At 30.8% G+C, this 25,502-nt stretch overlaps 1 protein-coding gene across 8 annotated transcripts in view; it reads right to left on the bottom strand.

Moving 5' to 3' along the window:
• Positions 1-25,502, bottom strand: part of LOC139503684 (serine-rich adhesin for platelets-like) — a 68,051-nt gene that overhangs the window by 6,933 nt on the left and 35,616 nt on the right. For 5 of the 8 annotated variants that reach the window (XM_071293504.1, XM_071293509.1, XM_071293505.1 and 2 more), the window contains 3 exons: positions 4,147-4,288; positions 796-905; positions 160-258 (listed from right to left, as the gene is read on the bottom strand). In XM_071293504.1, coding sequence (XP_071149605.1) covers positions 160-258; positions 796-905; positions 4,147-4,288 — 351 coding nt within the window. Of the gene's footprint in view, positions 1-159; positions 259-795; positions 906-4,146; positions 4,289-7,107; positions 8,408-23,138; positions 23,313-25,502 lie in introns of those variants that run through there. The other 3 variants (XM_071293508.1, XM_071293510.1, XM_071293507.1) reach the window with 3 other exon arrangements.

The following is a 25,502-nucleotide window of genomic DNA, read 5'->3' as shown; positions in this document are numbered from 1 at the left end:
ATGAACATCCATCAAAGATTACATAAAGTGGATGTTAGCAAATATCTCCTTAAATAATGAGAAAATCCCAAACTGTATGATTGGCTATAGTTGGAAAACATGTCAGTGGATCTATGTAATGACCCCTCAAATGTTTGTTGGATTGCTGTCTATATTTACCCTGTATTTATGTTTTCTTCCCTCTGTGTTGTAGTTTGGTTGGTTGTACAAGTGGGAGTCAGACAGACTCAGATTGGCCCAACTTTGAGATTTAAACATCTGAAATAAATAAAATTAGACATATGTGAAACTTTCAATAAAAAAAAACCATATCTGCAATCTTTTTTTTGAAACAGCTATGATTTTACATTTATTATTGTGTAGCATTTTTTCTCACATAAACCAGTATATTTGGTTCTACCCACGTGAGGTACCGTACATGATTATAGAATCACATTTATTACTATACCGATCACTAACTTCAAACAAACATACCCCTTACAAGGGGGCATTAGGCATTAAGGGAGGGGTCTTTTATTTAAAAGGGACAATGCACATGTCTTTATTGTAAATCGTGGAAAAGAAAAAGACATGATCTGTAATTCTTTGTGTTTTTTTGGGATTGCTGACTCATTGACAAATATCCCACGTCTTTATTTTTTCGTATGCATTTATTTTAGATGTAATCATCAAATTAATTAGTCTCATATCACACATTTCTTCAAAACAGAATAGCAGTGCTCTTCAGATCTGGATATCAAATTTAAAACCATACAGGCCCCTATTAACAACAAACTACGTAAGAATGCAATGTACCTTCTTTGATGAAGATTTTGGTTTCTTAATCAGCATCAAACATTTCTCCTCAGCTGTTGTGCTATCTATCTTGTCTACAACAAAGTCTTCATCTTGTAGAAACGCATGAACTGAAATAAACAAAAAATCTCAATGATGTTGTAAAAAGAGAGTATAACAGAGTATTATAACGTACATAAAATACTACGATATGACAATATTTGTGCTAAATTTTAAAAAGTTTTAACTATTTATGACTCCTTTTAAATATTCCTGATGTAGAATGCCGTCTTTCGTTGGTTTTCTCATGTTTTTTTTTATTGTGGATTCACATATTTTCGTGGGTACCAATTTTTATGGCTTGGTGGAAATTTGCTTTTTTGTTGATATATGATTTCATGGTTTTAGTAAAGGCCGTATTTCTTTCTAACCAAAATTTTGTAAACATTGTGTCGCGTTTGTCGTTGTTTTCTAAACGCTACAAAAGTAGAAACAAATACATCGTTTGATAAGTCTTTACTGACCCTGTTTAAACTTTCAATAATGCATGCACATGTTGTTGGTAAACAAACATTTTACAAACGTAGAAACAAATACTTCGTTTAAACAGGTTTAAGTAAGAAACAAATGTTGCGTTTGTACTAACAAAAGACAAACGACAAACTGCAGACGCAGTTTTATCATTTGCATAGTTTGTCAAAGTTTATGTAAACTTTGCAAACATATTTTTGAAAGAAATGACCAAAACATGTGCGCGCTTAGTCGTTTGCATCGTTTGTGTTAGAAAGAAATGCACCCTTAGTCTGCATAGATTAGTTTATAAAAATGTACACTTCATTATTGAACATTTTAATTTGTGGTTCCTGTTTTCCCGCTATAAATCAACGAAAATTGGTATCCCCAAATATTATAGGGAATCCACATGTACAGTAGCTGTTTAACTCATTTATGAAATCACATTTATTCAAGATGTTCCAATTATTATACTTATCTTCAATTTTAGAATATTTATTTTATTCAATGAGGTTATTAACGTCCACTTACAAATATCCTCCTCTAAACGAAGTGTATTTAATTTCATCTCAAGCAGTTTTTTCCAAAGTTCAAACTCCATAATAGGATAAACAAATATTTTCAAGTGATTCTATACAAAGCTTGAATTTTAGTACATCTCCAATAATGATTGTGTAAACTTTAACAGCTAACAAACAACTTCACTACTAGCATCGTAAGGCTTCAAACAATATCATAAACAAAACTTCTGTTAGTATATTATCTCATGATGCACAGAAATATTGCACTGCACGGACAATTCCATATCTCAAATTTTCTATCCGATTGTAAAATTTTACGACGTAAAAAACAATGCAAAGGAAGTGTCAGAAAAAACTCTGCAACGTAAAATATTATTGTCTAAACTGTTGAGAGATCTATCCAAACTTCGTTGACTGAAGCCTCTCAAGATTCCGACCAAAGAATGGGTATCTAAGAGACAATAGATGACCCCTAGAGAGGCACCGATAGGAGATTTATAATTAACTAGATTTAAATCTTTTATTTATTTTTATCTTGACACTTTGTGTGCATGAAAGTGAGTAAATTATCATTCTTCTAAGTACCTAATACAAATTCTCTGTTTCTTCGCGTTTAAAGACAAACAATGGGTTTATTTGATTTCAAACTAATTTAAAATTTGTCATTTGTGTAAATACAGTTTTTCTCGTTCAAACTGTTTCGTATGCACCGACCCTCTCAAGAACTTCACAAAAGGAGGACATCTATCAGACGCATTAAGTATCTATTTGTTTTAGAGGGGGAAAGGTGTCTTTTTCTGTCAAATCGAGTATATTTAAGACGAGTATAATATAAAATGTAATTTTGCACCGACAAATTGGCAATTATTTAAGAATTTGGCAATATAATGCTGTCATCTAAACAGATAATTCGTGATCCTTGTTTCTTTATGTCATATATTTTTTCAGTATTAAATGTACTGATATAAGATCATTTGTTTAAATGATAGATCAAATTTATCAGCGATATTAGACACAAAAATCTGTCATAATTTATTCGCGTGTTCCTTTGTATTTGAGGACTGACCCAAACAACATTAAATGAGTGGGCCAGGCACTGATATTAAAAGAGGCCTTTAAGGTTATAAGGATGGACTTTAAAATTAAATTAAAATAGCTTAAAAAAAAGAAGAATTTAGTATTAAATATCAGATTTTTCTTGCTCTGCATTTTTGAAATTGTTACTTTATGAGTCAAGTTTTATAGATATTGCAAGAATCCATGGGAAATATGCATTTCATCGAATCTGAAATTCTTGGTTTTACCAATGATATATAAATACAAAAAGTATCACTGAATGTAACAGTAATTATTTTCCTGCTTTTATTCTTATTTTACCTGAATGTTTGCGGAATTAAATTTGTTTCACAAAACTAAAATTTAATCATCCTTATTTGTTTTACAACTGACTAGTTTCTGGAAAGTAGAAATTTAATTACTTTATATAATATTTTTTTTCTATTTCATCTATCAAGCATACATGTTTAAAGGGAAATACTTTTTACAGTATTGGAGAATATAGTGTGTACCTATAGTATATAACCAACTTTCTCTAGATTAATTGGGATTTTCCATACATTTTCCTTAAATCAAAGGCAGAACATGGTTTGTTTTAAATCGAGCTAATTTTTTAATGAAATTATTGTAGGATTTTTTTTTTAAATTTGTCAGTAACAATGTACAAAATAAATTTACAGACTTATTAGTGCATCTGGACCTGATTCTTGAAATTCTCCACTATCTACAGGAACACAAATGAAATCTAGAGAACTAGAAACTGTTTTTTTTTTCATAAGAAAATTTGTCCAATGTGTAATCCAAAGATTAATGTGGGACCACATATGAGATATATATAAAAAAAACCTAGAGTAGGATGTTTCTTGTTCAATCATTAATGAGAGTGAAATAATAATTCAGTTTTATTAGTCTATAAAATTAAATTAAACAGACTTAGAAAAATCCAATTGCACATGTTCGTTGTTTATTCATATTTATATTTCAGTTTTTATTGCTTATATATTATTCAGACAATCAAGTTCTTCAGAGGTCAACTCAATAGTTAACTCAATGGGTCAAGACTAAAATACACACCAAATGAAGCTACATATTATTGAGCCCATGCCCTGTAAATAGTTCGTTTTACATTTTTTTTTAATTTAGATAGATATTTTACATGGTTATAAATAAAATGAAAATTTGAGTCAAATCGGTGAACATGAATTTGACAGCTTGTGTCCCTTTAAATTACAGATTGAAATCCATGTCATGTGAATGTATCTAAAATGTATATATCAATTACCATGTCCAAAACTAGAGGCTACAGCCAGAGCATATTTTGAACTTTTCTTCCTTTTATCTCTTGTTAGATTCCCTGAGACTATACTTGTCTTCACATCAGAAACTTTTTCTTCAGGGGAGACAATCACATTACCACAATGGATCTAAAAAACAAGATGATAAACATTCATTATTAACACATATGTAGTTTAATTATGACAATAAACACTTTTTTAATCATAGTTAGTAATTGATGCTGCTAACAAGAAAGCTTGAAACAATGGTTTCTATGTGTAGACTGGAAATTACGGTTGAAGTCACATTCCATTCCAATGTTTTATCCTGGCCTGAAGTACTTTTAAATTTTTTTTTTACCATCATCAGTAACAATTGATCACAACCAACTATTACAAAGCCAAGGATGTTCAAGAACCCAAACACTTTAAAAGCTATTCATTACCATAAGTGACCTTATAACAAGAGCAAACTCATGATCTACGGCCAACTTTGCCAGCATGAGTTCAAACCTTTGTTTCTTAACAATTTTAGTTTGCAAAAGAATATCTTAAGCTATGTTTTTCAATCAAAATAAACTATGACAATAAAAAAGTTAAAAAAAATCAAAATTAACGATTTCCCTCCTCTCCAAAATCGGCAACATTCTTGTTTAAATTAAGTTATCTCCCCTTTCTGTCATTATAAAAACCTTTCAGAAATCAGTAAATTTGATCAATTCAATTCAGTTTCTCTTCACTTTAATCATGTTGTATAACCATACTCTCCTATTCACCATGTTCACATCAACAAATGATAAACATATTTCAAACAAAATTACAGCTGTTGAAATAACAACTTAATGCAATGTAACTGAGTCAAAATTAATAATGCATTAATATTTCAAATTCCATAAATATTTATAGATTAAAGTGTTTATAATCAAATCAATATCAAACTGCAAAGGAATTCAAGATTTATTATTGACAAATAGATCTGTAGGGATACACTTGTCCAGTATTAAGGTTAAATTAGTATAGTTAGAGGGAGGGCATATACCTCGGTTGTTGATAAATGATTGACTACACTTTTGTCAATACATAGACCTGTCAGTTAACCTTTTCATCTTTTGTAATAATGTCTTGTCAGTACAATCAGTGGCCTGGTTCATCTGTTCAGATCTTTTCATCTGATTATTATTATGACCTGTGAGATGACTTAAGATTTTTTAAGATTTTTTTTTTAACAAAAACTTGGCCCGAATTTTGTCTTTTCTGATATTTTAATATTATTATCACCTGTAAGACGTTATAGATCTTTCATACTTTTTTTTAACAAATATTAACAAATTATTGTGGGAAAAATATACGTCAAACAAAATGCATCAAAATCAAATAATAAAATATCACCTAAACTTTGCCTTTTATGTTCCATTTAAAAACTGTTATTGAATAAAACTGTGATAATTTGTATTTCAAAGGTGGCAACCCTCTACTAACCCCAAAAGTATCATATTAAGTTCTCCCCCATTATGAATATTTTCTAAAAGGTTTGATATAGTACCAGATAATTATATTTTATACTTTTTTACAATACATTATCTTTATGTTTACATTTAAATCATCAATATTTTAAAATATTCCTACAATGTCAAATTGTTAGTAAACACACAACTTGCTTTAACAAAATATCAGATAGCTTTGGAGCTCTACAATATATATATACATGTATGTAATCAAACAATATTTATTTTTACAGGACAAAAAAACACCTATGTATTATGAAATATCTTTAAAAGAGAGAAATTGGATCTGGTCTCAGAATTTTGTCAGGAGATTTGTGTCTTGAGATGCAGACTCGAGTGTGACTTTGAGATGAAGAACAGCAATAAAGGATCTGTTCCTTTGCTTTTTGTGGTTTTTATCATTGGCTGTGGTGAAAGTACTGATTATGTGTCATGCATAAATACCCCATATCCTTTTTTTCCATTTGATATATAAGAAGGTTCCTATTTTTGATTGATTAGTTTACACATATTTATTTATAGTGGATTGGGAAACAAGCTTTGCATATAATATTAATCCTTTTCGCCTTTGCGGGTGCGAGTGCTGCCTTGTAGCGGCATTAGCTACTCTTTTTCAAAATCTACAAGGGTGTCTTTAATGTGCAAGAGATATGGCTCTCTCTTAACACGGGTCAGCCATTTATCGTCCTCTTCTGACAGACTATCAAAGGTTGACGATAAAGGGCTGACCAGTGTGTTAAGAGCGAGCCAATTATCTCTTGCACGTTAAAGATTGATTGATTGTTGGTGTTTGAAAGCCACTTCTAATCACCACTTTTGGGCTATTTCATGGCATCCAATTTTTATTGGTGGAGGAAGCCAGAGTGCCCGGAGAAAAACCACCGGTCTTCAATAGAAATTAAGATTGGAGTCTAGTGCACCAGCACAAGCAGGGTTTGAACTGACACAAACTCAGTGTTGACTGGCTAGTGATTACAGTAGTAGACCTTATGACCAGTTGCGGATCCAGAAATTTTCATAAGTGGGGGCCCACTGACTGACCTAAGAGGGGGCCCGCTCCAGTCACGCTTCAATGATTACCTATATAAGCAACCAAATTTTTTCCCAAAAAGGGGGGACCGCGCCCCTAGGGCCCCCCCTAAATCCGCTTCTGATGACTTAGACCACTCGGCCACCCTGAGGTTCCTATTAATTCACCAAAATAAAATTGTAGGCACATTAAGACACAGAAACTTAGTTTGCACTTAAATTATATTATCAGATAAAAGTTTCACAAAAGACTGTCGCCAAATAAACAAATAAAATGTATATATATACTCAATCATCACATATGAAATGATAAAACTGTGAAATAAAATTGTTTTTCCTTTTATCTGATTTTATAATAAAGTAAGTGTATCCAATAAATTTCAGCAGGTGTTTAGATGAAAAATGGAAAATATGGAGACAATGAGTTTAACCGACCTGATTTTGATCTAAAATTCCTGGTCCTTGATAAGTTTGAGCAACCGCTGCAAACCACACCATGATGAATGCACAATTAAATAAAACTCTGCTAAAATCGACTATTCTATTGTCTCCTGGATGCAAGCAACGAATCAATATGGTTTCAACTTTACAAGTTTTACTAACACACCATCATCATAATTCTGTCAATTAGTTTCTATTGATATTTTCCATTGCAGAAAAGCACAAACAAATATATAATTGTTTTAAAACAAGTTAGCTAACACATCAACATCCGAATATTATCAATTAAGTTTGTATCGATATTTTCCTGGTATTTATGTTTCAAACTTTCAATCACAGAAAAGAACATGTAACTAACAAATTTCCTGCTTTTGTCAATTATAGTTCCTTTCGATATTTCCTTTGTATTGTTTCAATCGCAGAAGAGAACGAACGCAATGTTAAATTGTTTTATCTTAACAAGGCTTCTAACAAACTACCATCATACTTAGTCTAAAATTCAGTCCAGTTGATTTTTCTCTTGTATCCTATTTAAATTATAGACATCCAGTATATCCTATATGAAAACTTTTATGTCATCGGATAATAAAAATTGTCACTTGATAACAATACCACAAACACTTATATACAATTTTTGAAGACTATACATAATGTAATATTTATAAGAAATATAATCTCTTTTGTAATATCTCATGAATAATAAATGTTAATTATTCAAAAAGACTCAATCTGATAATTATAATATCTTTGTATTGAAAACAATGATGCAGACAGAGATACAGTCGGCTTAATTAACTCCTCCGATTAGTACATATTATGATTGCAAAATAATGTCCAGTTGTAAATATTTCATGCATAGACTGAGTGAATTCAAACTTTTAATAATCCCAATTTATTCTGAACATATAATTCTTGCTACAATTTCAATGTAGGTCATAAATGTCAAATGCATTATAAACTTGTATTTAAAATCAGCAAAATAATCACAGCTTTTGTTCTATTTGATTGTTTTTGCATCCATAGCAAGATAATTGTCGAATTGTTTTCCAATATTTAGTTACGGAAACTCAATGTATTAGCATTCCCCTATGACATTTTCTTATGTGTCCACAGAAACACCATTTTTAGAGATTATTCCTCAATTTCATGTGTCATGTAACTAACAAATATGCATATAGATGTAAAAATCTCTTTTTCTTCACTTGAATAAGGAAAATGTAATTCACCAAGTTAAATCTGTATATACGATTAGGTAACAGATGCTGTTTTTCTATACAAGAAACCAACATATATCAATAGTGTAAGTCCTTCAATTGTTGCATGTGTTGCCGGTATATATTTCACAAATATAACAAATAAACGCAAATATCAATTCAGAGTAGCATTGCAAATATATAGATAATTTATGTTTCCTTTTTGTTACAATATTGTAAACTTTCATAAAAGTGAAGTCAGTCAAATCCAATTTTATGAATCTAAATTATCTCCCTTGATTATAAGATAATATGAGGGTCAGATGTCTAATTGAAATTATATCCCCTGAAACAGCACACTTAGTACAAGAGTCCAAAATTGAAAGCAAAAATTATGCAAATATTTATCTCTTTTGATTATAAGATGTCCAACATCAAATTGCTATTCTATCCAAATACAACACTATAATAGGAGTCCCATTGGAAGCACAAATTATGGACTCAGACATCTTTCCTTCTTTTTTGATTTATAATTGACTCAGACATCTTATTGCAATTTAATCCACAACAATGGCACCATTAATAGTACAGTAGTCCAATTGAAGCTTTTATTACAATATATCATGAAAATAATGATCAACTCAATACATGTTGGCTAGTTCATTTTACCCAAAACCATTAAGACCACTTTCAGTAAATAATTTCCTAATGAATGAACATCAATTAAAGCAATCTAATTTCCTATTGTTAAAGTTTACCATTTCACCTGCTCTTAGAAGGTATATAAAAGTCAATACCATTATTATGATGTTTTAACATTAATTTTATCTAAACAAAGATTATCAGAGATTATAAAACTCTTTTCATCTTTTTAATTATAAATGACACATTATAATCTCTTTAATCTGGTCAATCCTGTTGTCCTGAGTGTTAATGTCTCCATTGACCATTGTAAAATGACTATTGACCATTATAAAATGGTAATTTCTAAAATAAATAAATAATTCAGGATTTTTACACATTTACTTCACAACAAACTTTTGTTTTGCCCCCAGGAAATCTCACAATATTGATAAATAATTGAATGACAATATGAATTTGATTTGTAACACTCTATAAGTAGATTAGATCATAGATTGCTTTTATTTAAATTCTTTACTCTTTTATGTGACAATCTGATAATTAACATGAGGTTCCACCAGTTTTTTTATAAACTTTCTACATGTGGTATTGAACCTTGATGTACATTTTCAGAGCAATCAAAATACTTGTATACAAGTTATTTTTCTGAAACTAGTTAAAAATAAAATAGATATAGGAAGATGTGGTGTGAGTGCCAATGAGACAACTCTCCATCCAAATGACAATTTAAAAAAAGTAAACCATTATAGGTCAACGCTTGTTTTGGGTCCCTTTTTATCTCTTAATTCCAAAATGTTTGGGACCATCATCCCCCCCCCCCCCAAAAAAAACATGGCAAAAATCCAGATAGCCCTCAACTATTTGCTCAACTGATGGCCAGCTAGCCCTCAACTGGCCCTCAACTGTTAGTTCAAATGGCGGTCAGTTGAGCAATGCAGTTGGCCATCCTATCATTTTTTCTGTATGGGATATGCAACAACTATACTGTCAATATGATAGCATAATATATGACCACCAAAAAAACAATAAATATTGAAGTTTATTTGAAGCCTTTAAAGTGCATAAATGGATTATATTTAAATGTATTTTTAGACAAAAGTTTAAATAAAAAGGTTTCCATTTACAAATAATGCATTTTAAATGAGATCCTTTTGTGGGGTCTCTCTCAACTCGGCCAGCCATTTATTGTCAACCTTCCGACTGACCATCTTTGTTTCTCGCAAATGGTGACAAGGGAGACCCAAAAATTCAGTCCCTGAAATTTTCTCCTGGGAGCAATGATTGAACCAGGAAGCTATTATATTGTAATTGGTTTGTCACTGAAACATCAGTCGAACCACTCAAAAATTAAATAAGACCTGAATTTGAAAAAAAAACATACGTATAAATTTTATACAATAAAAGTATTTATTATCCAGAAATACAATTTTCTTGGTAATCTGAAATTATGCAGTTCAAGTTTGGTACAATCAATTCATGGCCTACTTTATAAATTCATGGTTTTATCAAATTAAACCCACACAATGGATTTTTGAAAATGTTCTCAGCACTTTGGAAAGGGCAGATTTTATGATTTATATATGCATGTGATTAAATTTTTGTTTGGTTAATTAGCTGACATAATGAAAATAAAATTATTCAGGACACTCAGTATAAAAAATATTCAGACAACAATTGAACAAGTGTGGATGCACTTAGATGAGCCTGTAAAAGTTGTTCATACATGTAACGTTACCAATTACAAAACTTCTACAAAAATTTCATAAAAAAGTTACAAGTCAAGCTCAATTTAAACAAACCATTTTCTGCCTTTGATTTAAAATAATTATATTCAATCGAATAAATGTTTACAAAATTTATGGAAAATCCCAGGCCAATATCTCCTCAAGCATAATAACTGATAAGCTAATGAAATCAACAATGCGAAAATGACAAGCTGTGCAAATCACAGCATCAATATCGGTTAATCATTCATAACTATTCTCCTTGTTTATCATTCCTAACTTTTCGATTATTAAGGTTTTTTGTATTTAACATTTAAAGTATGTTAATCAGTATATAATAATTATTTATTGCAAAAAAGTGAGCAAGCTATCATGAAGTGTAAAAATTAAAAAGGAAATGTGTGGAAACGTCAGGGCAACTCCACAACACATATCTAAAGCTGATTAAAGTCTGCTTTTATTTTTTTTTTGGGGGGGGGGGGGGGGGGGCTGGGAAAGTCATTCTTTCAAACCAACTTTCAATTCTTGATCTGTAACTAATAAACCAGCAATCTTAAAAATGTTTTCATGACCATTTTTTTTTTAAATTGTATGTGTTGATAGAATGAGTAAAACTTTCTGAGTCGCATCTTAAATTTTTTCTTTAAATTTTATCCCAAACAGGTGGGAACAATTAAAACACCACTGACCTTTACAACAGTTCACTGAACAATTATAACAGTTCCAATCAAAACATTGTTGCATCCACTCAGCTAAGAATAATTGGTACAAAATAATTCTGTCTTGTCAGTATATCATAACAAAAACCTCATCTCGACCTTACCAAGAGATCACTGAACAATCATAACATTCAAATTTAAAATGCATCCACTACCTAAGAATAATTCTTTTTTGTCAGTATATATATCTAAACACATGCCCCTTTCTAACATAACTTAATTACTATATATATACATGTTTTATGGCACCCCCTATGAGGACAAAAGAACATTTTTTTTTATAATTACATGATCAATTATACTTGGGGATAAGATACTATCAGTCTTTATCAAAACTCATTATTAAAAATGTCAGCTAGTTCACATTTTTCTCCGATTATATCTGGTATCTGTACACACCTGTGTTCCCCTTCAGGTAGGTATATACATCAGGTAAAACAGGGCATGAGGCCAATCAAAACACCTAGTCATATTTTATGTCTAACATAACAAAGTGACTCCTCAATGATAATACACATTATAGCCCTTTGTCAACCTGCTACAACTACAGGGACAAAACAAAGAATGTAAATTTGAATAACAGTCATGACAGTGAACTTTGTAACTTAAGGCTGTGATATAGCAGTCATAATTTTCTTATTTTTTTTTATATTTTTTTTCTAATTTTTAAGGTCATATAAACAGTTATCCCCTTTCAGCAGGGACTTTCTATACTACAGTTGTATTACAGGTTTTTTTACTGACTTAAATTCTCATGAAGTTGTGCACTTGTACAAAAACGTAATCTTTAAGTACAGCAACAGTTACTCCCCCTTTTCTGGAATTTTCATATGATGTTGAGCAATTGTGAAAATACTGAATCTCTAGTTCAGTAAGGGTTACTTCCCCTTTTCAGAAATATTCTTCAAGAGTAAAAATTAAGCATGTGGTGTTGAGCAATTTAGACAAAAACTGAATCAACTAGTTTAGTAAGAGTTATATCCCTTCTCAGTGAATTTTCATAGGAATTAAAACAAAACATAGTCTATAATTGGGCATTCAAACAATACCAAATTGATTTGTAATAAACTTTATAAATCATTATCATGATTATTTTAAATATTGCAAAGTTCAAAACAAATATTTAGGTGGTAAATAAGTTGTATTTGTATTTCAAATATAAGAGACTCCTTTGAAGATGAGAAAACCAATATCAAAATATGACCAAAATAAAAATTATGTAATTTGAACTCAGAAAATCTATTTTCTGTTATACTAAGCATTATTGATTATAAGTATTGTATAACTTTCAAAGATAAATATAACAAGAATGTGTCCTCAGTACACGAATGCCCCACTCGCACTATCATTTTCCATGTTCAGTTGACCGTGAAATTGGGGTAAAAACTCTAATTTGGCATTAAAATTAGAAAGATCATATCATAGGGAACATGTGTACTAAGTTTGAAGTCGACTGGACTTCAACTTCATCAAAAACTACCTTGACCAAAAACTTTAACCTGGAGCGGGACAGACGGACGAACGGACGGACAGACGGATGGACGGACGGATGAACGGAAGAACGGACGCACAGACCAGAAAACATAATGCCCCTCTACTATCGTAGGTGGGGCATAAAAATCACCAGAGATAATTGTGTAAACAAAACTTCATGTAAATGATAATTGTTAAACCTAAATATAAATGTTACAAAACTTATAATGGCTTTTTCTTTTCTCTCTCATTATAAATAGTTTAGTGTTGCTTAAAATTATTCATTTAATTGTCTAACAAATATAAAAAATTTCAAATGAGACAACTTTCCACAAGAGATCAAAATGACACACAAATTTACAACTATGGGTCACTGTACAGCCTTCAACAATGAGCAAAGCCCATAGTGAGCTATAAAAGGCCCGAAATGACAATGAAAATCAATTCAAACGAGAAAACTAATGGCCTTATTTATGTACAAAAAAAGAAAAGAACTAAAAACCAAAAAGGTAACATCATCATAATTAAACAAATGACAACCAGACAATTTTTCATTTATTAAACTTCCTTACCTACATCATACTGTTTATTTAGCTGGTCAGACAATCTTGTTCACCAGGTGTTATGACATTGAAACAGATTTGACCAGACAACATCATGCTTCATCATTAGGTTTATAAACAATGTCACAAAAATTTGACCACACAACAGAGATTTAAGGATGAGGTATATTATTATGATTCATGTCAGAAAGGCTAATTGCACTAAAAACTTAAGTTTATAAGGATCGATGATCTCTAGCACAGATTTGAGCATTCATAAAAAAAAGGATTATAATAAACAATGAGTAACAGATTCTTTGAGATAAAGAAAAGGGAGACAAATCTTGGAAAAAGACATTTTCCATAATTTACATTCATATATGGGTCTAAAGAGAATTATCACATAACCCACTCCCACAATCAAATTTCCAACCACAAAAGCTAAGGAAAAACCCTAATTTGATTTTTTTTTAAATGTTTACTATTAGTATCAAGTTGAGTGATTTATAAGCTACCTTTATTAAAAATGTGACAAACAAACAGAAACAGTAATGAGTGGACAAATATAGATAGGAAGAGATAATGCCCCTTCTTTTAAAAATGGTGGCGGCATAAAAATATATATTTCATAACAGTGTGTAGTGATGACTAAAACCGTCCATATCTCAAATTACCTTTTTATACTGTTATATGAATATAAGAACATTATAGATCTTGTATGTAATTTGTCAATCTTTTTCTTGACATCTTTTTTGTACCTACTTTGACAGTTAACATAGTATATGTCAAATAACATTTTGACCATCGAATCAAACTTAACTTGTAAACTGTCAAACAACTATGTTGTGTTTTTGTCCTTTTTCCACATCAAAAAGGTAGATAAAAACATAATATATGTGCAGCAGTATAAGTAATGAGAATTAGAATAATACCACAACTATAAGTGATTATCAGACCACATTTCAAACCAATCAAATGTTGAATTGATAACTAGTTTAATATCATTTACTATGTATTGGCATATCCAAGGGGAGGAGGGGGAGGTCTTGGGGATGGAACCCCCCCTTTTTTTTCCTTTTAAATTTTGTGAATGCTTCAGTGAGGTTGTTTCAGGGTTTTCAAAATAACATTCATTTAATATCATTTATCATGTATTGGTAGATCCAAGGGAAGGAGGGGGAGGTCTTGGGGTTGGAACCCCCCTCACACACCTTTTTTTATTTTTTAAATTTTGTGAATTTTTCAGTGTGGTTGTTCCAGGGGTTTTAAAATAACATTGATTAAAGGAATAAAAATTTGCAAGTTTACTTTCAATACTAATTATGATTTTATCAAGACTATTATAAAAGCTCTTCAGTAACAATAAAGCTTTGTATGTAAGACAAATCCTTGGTTTTATATCGGTTCTTAATCTACTTCAATATCCAGATTTACTTTATAAAAAAGACTTATTTTAGCCATTGTTTCAAAAATCTGATCATGAGCAACTTCAAAAATCCTCTTTCAAGGTGAACATTATCCATTGTTTTAAGAAAATACTATAGTTGTCATTTTTTGTCTTCAAGTACGTGGCTTTAATTAGTATGCATGATTCTGTTTTATTGAACTTTTATAAACCCTTCATTTTTCTTTTAATCATTTTCCTATTGAATTACATTGATAAGAAATAAAATAACAAAAGAAAATTCCTCACCTCAGTATGAATGTTATTCCCAAACAAAAATGTTTAAAGTTATCTCCCCTTAGTATTTGATAGATTGCCATACATGTTAATTACCGCAATAAATAAACAAGCTCAGGTAAAAATGAAAGCGCACTAATCATCTCTGTGTTGACAATAACAGTTTAATGATTTTGTAGGTGATTACGATAACTACATTTGATAAAAGTAAAACCAGTTTTATGGCGGACTAAATTATTGAATCAATGTAATATTCTCTTGTACTATTTGAAGTGCAATAAGAACGGGACACTTATCATGAGTTATAAATCCGAGCAATTGACATGTATTGGTGCACAAGATTTGAAGTAGAAACTCAATCATAAATCAATGAATGTTTAATTTGTTGCAATTGGAAGGGGAAACATAAGCCACATTAGTATCAGTAAATGTCCTAAAAAATCATGAAAAGAGACTCTAAATCGAAAATCAATGAATGTATAATTTGTTGCGGTTGGATGAAGAAACTCAGATTATATTAAGCCACATATGTGTGCGTAAATGTCCTAAAAAATTGTTGTATTTGATTAAATTCCAATGATCAATTATTATCCATCATCTTGCAAATTTTCACTAAACAATTAATATTTCAATTGAGGGCAGTAAGTTAACCTTCAAAATCTTCTAAAAACACAACCAAATAAAACAAATACACCTGTGACAATTCTGCTTCTACAAGTCTCAAGTATCAAGTTTATATTAAACAAGTACCAACCAGAAATTACTCCAAAATATTTTTTTGAAAAAATGTAGTCTAACATGAAATAATAGTGAAAAATCTCAAGTGAAGAATACTTATGGCCACACTCTGTAAATCTTCTAGCAACAAAGGGAAAAATATCTAAATCTTTAAAAGAATATACATATGACAGAGATGATATAATAACCCCTGTTACAAAATCTGTCTAATTAAAATAGCTTTAGAATGTGAATGAAGTATAGTAATTAAATATTCTGTTTATCAGATAATTTTATAAGGTGTGAATACTTATTGTTATCAATATTTGACATAAACTGTCATCTTACATTGTACCTAGATAACATTACATGAATAATGTATAATTAAACTTGTATTATCAAATTATATTTATATATGGTTATTCTAAAATCAATAAATGTCAACATAGATCTTAGACAGGCCATAGATAGTCAATTATTTCATGATTCTTCATTTTATAATAGCATTTTATTTAAATTTAAGTTCATACCCGTAGCCTTGGGGGGTGGGGGGTGGTGTTCGGCGGGTTCAGACGAACCCCCCCTTGAAATCAAATAAGCACTGTAAAGTCAATGTTTTGTTCAAATTGTGACTGTTAAAGTCGAGTTCATGAGTCCAACAACCCCCCCTTGGAAATTCCTGGCTACGTGCCTGAAGTTGACCTATGATTTCAAACTCTTGTGTCAATGAGACAGCAGACCAACAACATAGTATTATACAGTGTGTCCAGAAAATATGACAAACTGAATTATTTTATACTGTATTTTCAAAGAGATATATTTACTTTTTAAAATTATAGGAATATGATTCCAGATATATGTATGTTGTTGTCTGCTTTTTGGTTGGTTTGTTGTCTCTGCCATATTCCCCTGATTGTTAGTCTCAATTTTATTAACATGTTTAATTTGAAATGTTAATGAATAATAAATTGCCTGTTTTTCAGATATCTTTGCATGCATTTATTAATGTGACTTAATCTTAATAACGGACATGCAATAATTCAAATTTAACAAACTATAATAGGGATTTTAGAAAATGGTGCATACAAACAAAATTTGTCATTCATTATAACACTTTTTTTCATTTCAAAACCTTATATAATCCAGTCTCAGTTTTCTCAATAAAATAAACACCACAATAAATCTGCACAGAAAAGCTTTCACACTATAAAATTTCTTACATACATGTTAACATACTTTTAAAATCAGAGTAATAATTAAATAATCTAGGTGAAATATTTCACACCTTTTAAAAGAAAAATAACTCACCTCTGTGTGTCATAAAGACCTAAAATCCTTCTAATATTTGATACTTAAAGTAAATATGTAAACGCCTTGGATATTTACCCAATATAAACTTTATTATATGTGGCTTTTGTTTAGGAACAAATATTGTCAACAACATTCTATATCCATACAAATCAAATCAATTTCCTTATTTGATAATACATTTTCCATTAAGTCTAGAATAAATTCTTTAATTCAATTTCCATTGAAAAACATTAACACTGATCCAAACAATATATTGTACAATTTGTATATATACATATACAGAAGAAAGTAAGATCATAGGCCACAACTATGGTCTTATTTTATGCATACAACTGCATAATCTATTCGTAAATATGCACATGTTCAGTCACTACAATAATGTCAATATTGATCAGTGCTTAGGCACGAAAATAATTTTCAGAGGAGCTTTGTATATTTTGTAAGATCTGGCTTGTTCAGTTGAAAAAAAATTATTCTAACTTAAATTCAACTTCATGTTAGTTGACATGCATGATTTAAAAACAAAATTCTTGCTTAAAATCTAATGTACATTGTTTGCTTGGCTTGATATTAAATCCCAGAATCAAATTAAAGTAACAGTGTAGCAAAGATTGGACCAGAAAATTTCATAAACTGATAAAAGTAAATGAGCTCAATTTCTTCTGATAGTTGTAAAAAGGGGCCAATTTTCACAAATCACAGTGATTATACTTGAAGCATTCAACGCAAAAACATGTGAAATAACAAATAGAAAAGTTGTTACAATAAAAAACAAGAATGTGTCCAAAGTACACGGATGCCCCACTCGCACTATCCTTTTCCATGTTCCATGGACTGTGAAATTGGGTAATTATCTAATTTGGCATTAAAATTAGAAAGATCATATCATAAGCAACAAGTGTACTAAGTTTCAAGTTGATTGGACTTCAGCTTCATCAAAAACTACCTTGACCAAAAACTTTAACCTGAAACTCCAACTTTTATTTTCTATGTTTAGTGGACCGTGAAATTGGGGTCAAAAGTCGTATTTGGCTTAAAAATTTGAAAGATCATCTCATAAGCAACAAGTGTACTAAGTTTCAAGTTGATTGGACTTCAGCTTCCTCAAAAACTACCTTGACCAAAAACTTTAACCTGAACGGACGAACGGATGCACAGACGGACGGAGCCACAGACCAGAAAACATAATGCCCCTCTTCTATCGTAGGTGGGGCATAAAAACTTAACCAACTCTGCATGAAGAGTAAGAATGTATTTAATAATCTCTCATAGATGTAGACCAAAAATTGACGAGGCTTAATATATGACACATATATAATATACAATAATGAAAAATATAACTGTATTTATTCATTGACCTTTCAGGCATTAGGACTTTTTATTTGTACACATAACTCCTTTATCATTTACAGTACAAAGGGACCATTTTGTTATCCAGCCAAAACCCAAAAATACTTTTTATTTATTTATTCTAATATAACTTCAAGGTTTAATTCACACAAAAATCTAGAGTGTTCAACATCAAAGAACTGTACAATAAATGTTCAAAAGCTTATATAAATCCTATTTGCATGAATAACACCATCTCATAGCCTTTAAGTGAATATTTTTAATTCTCAAGTACATTTTTTGTTAATAACATCATTTAATTTTAAGAGTAGAAGAGATTTAAAATAACTTAAATTATGTCTATATGTATATTTATATAACCACAATTTACACTGCCTCTTGAATTTAAAAGAAAATTAAATCACAGTATTTCTTGTGATAAATTATTTTTAAATTTATTTTTAAATTTAATTTCATATCCATATTAGAAATTCATGTTTACTATTTTGAAGTCCTCTTATTGTTCCTATCTGATAAGAGAGTAACATTTCATGGATTATAAGATAATACTAACCATCCTTTAGGCCATATCATAATTATCATATTACTCACTCATTCTTTTCACAGGTTATTAAAGATAACTCAGGTTGATAAAAGTTTTGTTTTTTAAAAAGCTGTACAGTTAAAATATGATACATTATGACTCTCTTTACAAAAACTCTTGTTCTGGCAGTCTATATAAATTGCATCAATGCAGCCAAAAAAAAAAAAAAAAAAAAAAAAAAAAAATAAAGTGTTACCGGTAGTTTAAAATATGTCAATGAAACAGCATCCCAACAAAAAAATAAACTATAAACATTACATCTAGAGGTCTTCAATAATATACAATAATTAAAGAACCTTAGTGAGCACGCTCACATACCCCACGTCCCCACATTGTCATTGGAGAAATTAAATAAGTATAAGAAAAAAAAATTGTATAAGAAAAAATATTGAATAATAATTTCCTGTCAATATACATAGTATGTCCTTATTATCTACAAAATTTCATGAAATTCTGTTGTGTGTTTTCAGAGGAGTTGAGATGACAAACTGTTGCAGAAGTACATTGAAGCAAATAAGTTCAAAGGGGCATAACTCCTAGAAAAGAAAAAAAAAACGTAATTTCCTGTCGATATGCACATCTACATAGTATGTCCTTATTATCTACTCTACAAAGTTTCATGAAATTCTGTTGTGTGGTTTGAGAGGAGTTGCGATGACAAACTGTTGCAGTAGTACATTAAAGTAAATAAGTTCAAAGGGGCGTAACTCCTAGAAAAAAATTGAATCGCAATTTCCCGTCGATATGCACAACTACATAGTATGTCCTTATTATCTGAAAAGGTTTCGTGAAATTCTGTTGTGTGGTTTGAGAGGAGTTGCGATGACAAACTGTTGCAGTAGTACATTAAAGTAAATAAGTTCAAAGGGGCGTAACTCCTAGAAAAAAATTGAATCGCAATTTCCCGTCGATATGCACAACTGCATAGTATGTCCTTATTATCTGAAAAGGTTTCGTGAAATTCTGTTGTGTGGTTTGAGAGGAGTTGCGATGACAAACTGTTGTAGTAGTACATTAAAGTAAATAAGTTCAAAGGGGCGTAACTCCTAGAAAAAAAATTGAATCGCAATTTCCCGTCGATATGCACAACTACATAGTATGTCCTTATTATCTGAAAAGGTTTCGTGAAATTCTGTTGTGTGGTTTGAGAGGAGTTGCGATGACAAGAAACAGGACTGACGGACGGACTGACGGACGGACGGACGGACTGACGGACGGACGGACGGGTCAAAAACATTATACCCTCCGCAACTTCGTTGCATGGGGTATAATAAGCATAGCGTGAAAGTTGTGACTCTAAAGACTCCATTTCTATTTCATCATGCTGAACAAGCATTAGCCTTTCAAAAAGGGCTAGTCGACTCTTAGCTGATGAAAATGGAAAGTGCTCTGGCTTTGTAGATATATTCATTTACTAGAATAGCCACGTGCATCAATCAACAAATTTTACCACACACGTGAGGTCACACGTTATGAAGTAGTATATATCGTTTAACATGGTTGTTTACGAAACTCCAGAAGATTTGACTATTTATAGATAAAAGTTACCTGTGTACCAATACAATGAATATGCATGATTAATGACCAGGCAAAATCTAATTGCTAAAATAGAGAGGACAAATCCGATACTCTATGGGATTGAAGGACATTTACTAGGTTTGGATTGTCCTAACCAATTAATAAACTTTGATTATTCACGTCTCGTCTCGTAATATCTTCCAATCAGGTAGCAAGAAAAATTCACGCATTGACTGTCCATCGTTCAATTCTTAATAGATAATAAAGAAAAACAATAAACTAATCAACATACCCATACACAATCTGATGACCTTCCTGACTTTGGACGGGCATATGAAAAGACCACACCAAAAACTGATGACCTTTACCAAACTCTTTATCTTTAGGGTTACATAACCAATTAATAAATTCATTCCTATATACATGATATAACCTTAGCCAGGCCTGCTATCTATCATGTACCATGCATTGCATGTCGTTACTTAATAAATATTCATTAAGTTTGACAATACACAGAAACATTAAACCTGACTCACATAAATGTAATTAAATACTGTTAAATCTATTGTTGATAGAGTTTATTTGAAACCAAATTAACAATACTTTGAAAATTTCAGTCTGGAGTTCATGAAATCTTAATCCTCTTAAAAACAGTGATTAATCCAATTAAAAGATCATATATATGTTTAGGTAATCTTTCAATGTATAAAGTAATAATTCAGTTTAATCTAAGCGTAGAATTATCGTGTATTACAGAACCTATCAATTTTACATAACAACTTATTTACAATCATTGAAAAATGGATTGAAAAAAGGGGGATAGGGTGAAATATCTTGAACATATAATAGCAGTCACAGATGCTGAGTTTTTAATAATGAAGGGGGTTTTAAGAGAATAAAAATTTGGCTTATAAGAAGGGTATTCACTATAGTCATGGAAGTTTTTTTAATACTAATTAGGTACTCTAAGCTTGAGTGCTCCATTTAAATTTAATCACATTTTTTCGAGACACGTGCCATTCAGAATTTGACATAGTATAGACTTCTCTTTATTGTTGAAGACAATAATGTTGACCTCTAGATGTCTTCTAGTTTTAAATTATGTAATTTGATTGCAGCTGTCTCATTGACATTTGATCTACATCTCTTTTTATTGGTTTATAATGACATTGCACCATGAAGACCTTTGTGCAGGTAGTTTAATTGCATGATTGCATGCCCCTTACATTTTTTCTACAATTGCTGTTACAATTTCATGTAGCATATGGATCAAATGAGCATTATAAAGGAAGAATGGACAGAGTTTTCTGATTTAAAATTACTTCTAATAATGCTTCATCCCCAACTTTTATTTCTGTCCCCTTACTCAACTTTTTTCCACTCTTTCTTCTCAACTCCAATAAACTAAACTTCTGTCCGGCATACACTTATATTTTACTGCCCCTCTTCTTCTTGTTCCCTCCCTGAGACTCCCATTTCTCCCCCCTCATTCCAGGGTTATCCTATCCCTGCTCAGAAGTTCATTGTGACAAATAACATAACTTTCTTTAACCTTATAGCAATCAGAACAATTTTTATACCAATTGTATTTTTAATCTACATTCAAAAATGAAATGAAAAGAAAATAATAGCAATTCAATCAGTTCACAACCATTTTCCTCACCCAATCATGTGAATATATTTTCTTATTGTCATATCTCAAGTCTGGTTTTAATGACCTTTGGTGTCAAGCATCAAAAACCCTTCTAAATACAAGTTGAATTTAAAGCATTGTGTCTACAAAATGTTTAGTGTGAATTAAAAGCAGATGGCTTTTAAAGGTCAAGTGGAACCGACTCAACAATACAAAGATACCAACAGGCATCTAGGCACACATTCCTTCCCTTAAGTCTTTTTCTTTTAAAGAAATATCTTTATCTAACTGACCATATAAGAAGAGGCCACTGGCAGATCCAGAACTTTTTCTAATGAGGGCCCGCTGACTGACTTAAGGGGGGGGGGGGGGCCAGCTCCAGCCATGCTTCAGTGATTCCCTATATAATCAACCAAATTTTTCCAACAAAAGGGGGGGGGGGGGCTGGGCCCCCCCTAAATCCACCTATTAGAGGCTTATTATTATTGAATATCAGTTGAACATATATACCAGTATATCTTAAATACAAATTTTTACTCTTTCTATCCCCTAGCATTCCTTAAAATAGCCAGACTGAATGTGCTTAAAAATAATTGGATTTCACACTAGAATAAGTTTATGGGTACAATTTTTTAAAAGAAGTTTATAAAGTTTTAAAAGATGTTGAAGTCAAACATTCAAATTTGTTATGAATACAAGTTTAAATTGAGACAAAATTAGACTCAAATTTATGCTTCAATATAAAAAAAGAACTAGTAAAATTCTGGCTTGATGATTCCCATTCATTTCTTCAAAAAAATTTAACTTTGGAAAAAACTTAAATATTATAAACTTCTTCAAAAAAAGATCTAGCATGTTTAGAAGTATTAACTGTGGCTTCTTAATATTTCTACGAACTTCTACCAAACGTGGAAAAAAATAAAATTAAAACTTTCTTACCTAAAATCAGAGAATTTCCTTGTTGACAACGAACACTCATATTTTATGATTTTCCTCTCAATTAAATTGTGATGTTTACAAGTATGTTAACTTATAGGTTTATGACTTATCAATAATACAACAGAAATCACACAGGTATTCCCTCTATTCCCTAGACTATAGTCCATTTAATTTAAATTTACATATTGACTAAAACAGCTGGAGTTTATAAAATATAGTCTATTTCTAATTTAAAATTTCTTTTAAACATTAACACAAACTTTAAATATAAATAATTTCGATGAAATTTTAAATAAAAACAGCAAGCGATTTATGACAACTGTTAGAAAACTGAAATTTGTCCATTTCTAAAGGGCATAACTCAAGAATGGTAAATGTAATGCCACCCAATTTAAAACTAGAACGGTGTTTTGTGTGTAAGTTTTTTTTACAACATTCAGTTATTCAAGAGAAACTTCAGTTAGAAAACATAAACCATGCAATTTCAATAAGTATGAAGATATACAGACAGACAAGGATAATCTTTATAGCCCCCCCCCCCCCCCCCCCCCCCCCCCCCCCCCCCATGTGGCATTATTATTGAAAATTATTCTGGCAGCAAGATTTCTTTTTCTTTGTATGTATATAAAGAATGCCTTGAGACTCTTCAATAAATTTTTCCTGAAATTAACATTGGTTAAAGGGGCACTAGCTGTCAAATTCATTGTAACCGATTTGACTCAAATTCTCATATTTGGTTTATAACAATGTAAAACATTTATCCAAACTATCAAAAGTCTAAAATAAACAGTTTACAGAGCATGGGGTAGATAATATATAGGTTCGTTTCGTGTGTATTTTAGTCCAGACGCCATCTAATTAACTATCGATTTAACCTCAGATGACCATATAAGCGATGTAAACAAAAATAAAGATACAAATAGATTAAACCAACACGTGCAATTGCATTTTTATAGGTCTGTTTGATTTTATTTTATAGATTAAAAATAGATGTTTCTCATTGTTTTTAACCATACATGTATAAGAATGATTTTATGTGCATCGAATTAGTAATCAAATGATTTACCGTAGTTTCACTTTCATTGTTGACATTCTTTTTCTTTAAATAACCAGTACACGTACAATGCATGCGTTGTCAATCTCTAGCTAGGGGTTAACTTGAAGTTCAAATGAATACCGGTTAGAATGATGATGACGTTTTCACTTGCAAGTGAATCAGTAAAAATTATGTTTAATCGCTTATTTCAACAAAATTAAAGGAAATTGATTGCTAAAAGCAAATTATCATTTCATTATTCCAATTTGATTAATGATTGATCTAAAAAAATCATACTTTATTTTTTTTTATATATATCGTAGCTAGTGCCCCTTTAAAATTTGGTAAACTTTGAGACAAAACATGAATAATATATAATGTATCATCAAGTTTCACTTGGATATCATATTGTGTCACTAAAGCTGCCATCAATGCTAATAACAAATTTGTAAAACTGTTTTTCAAATCATCAATCCCTGAAAAAGAAGTTTCATGATAGAAGTTTCTATAATTGGCCAATCAGAAACAAATATTGCCTTAATATAATATCCAGACTATGTAGATTCCCAAATTCAGTATTGAAAGCCTTGTACAAATTTGAGTAAGATAAGACATATACTTTTACACAATGTATCAAAAGAATGATTAAACAATTCTTTTTGATTTTTCCCATGCAGAAGTAACCTGAAAGTATCACTGAAAGACAGGGGCAGTAACCTTCTTTGTATTTTTGACGCAATGGAAATTTTTTAAATGCATAAAAACCACACCTCATCCCTGAACTATTTCTAATCGTTAATAACATCTTTTAAAATCTCTATTGTTGCAAAAAGAATTTAAATCATTTCAAATCTCACCAATTTGAAACGATTAAAATGTCAAAATCGACAAAAGATTGATTGTAAATCTATGATTCAGATACGATAACTGATATTCCTGCTGTGTGTCCGAAACTCTCAAGAATAAGAATATGACGTCAACTCACCATGTTCAAATAGAAAAATTATTGTTTTTGTTATAAAATTTTCATGTACACAAACTCTTACTGGGCGTTATATCTGAAAAATGTCCTCTTAAATACTTCCATGTTTTGCACAGAGGAGTCCATATTTATTTAGAACAGTTTTTCTCCTTTGAATACTTTTATATTTGTCCTTACGGGACCTTTTACAGCTAATACTATGTGGTATGTGTTTTGCTTATTGAAGAAGGATGAACGGAGACATATAGTTGTGAACGTCTGTCATTTCAAGTCTCTGCTAGAGTGTTGTCTCATTGCCAATCAATGGCAATCATACAAATGGAAGTTTTTCCCTTGGTGGTCTTTG

This window comes from Mytilus edulis, chromosome 14 (assembly GCF_963676685.1).
Source record: "Mytilus edulis chromosome 14, xbMytEdul2.2, whole genome shotgun sequence".
Classification (NCBI taxonomy): domain Eukaryota; kingdom Metazoa; phylum Mollusca; class Bivalvia; order Mytilida; family Mytilidae; genus Mytilus; species Mytilus edulis.
This window is presented reverse-complemented; position numbering and strand designations above follow the sequence as displayed.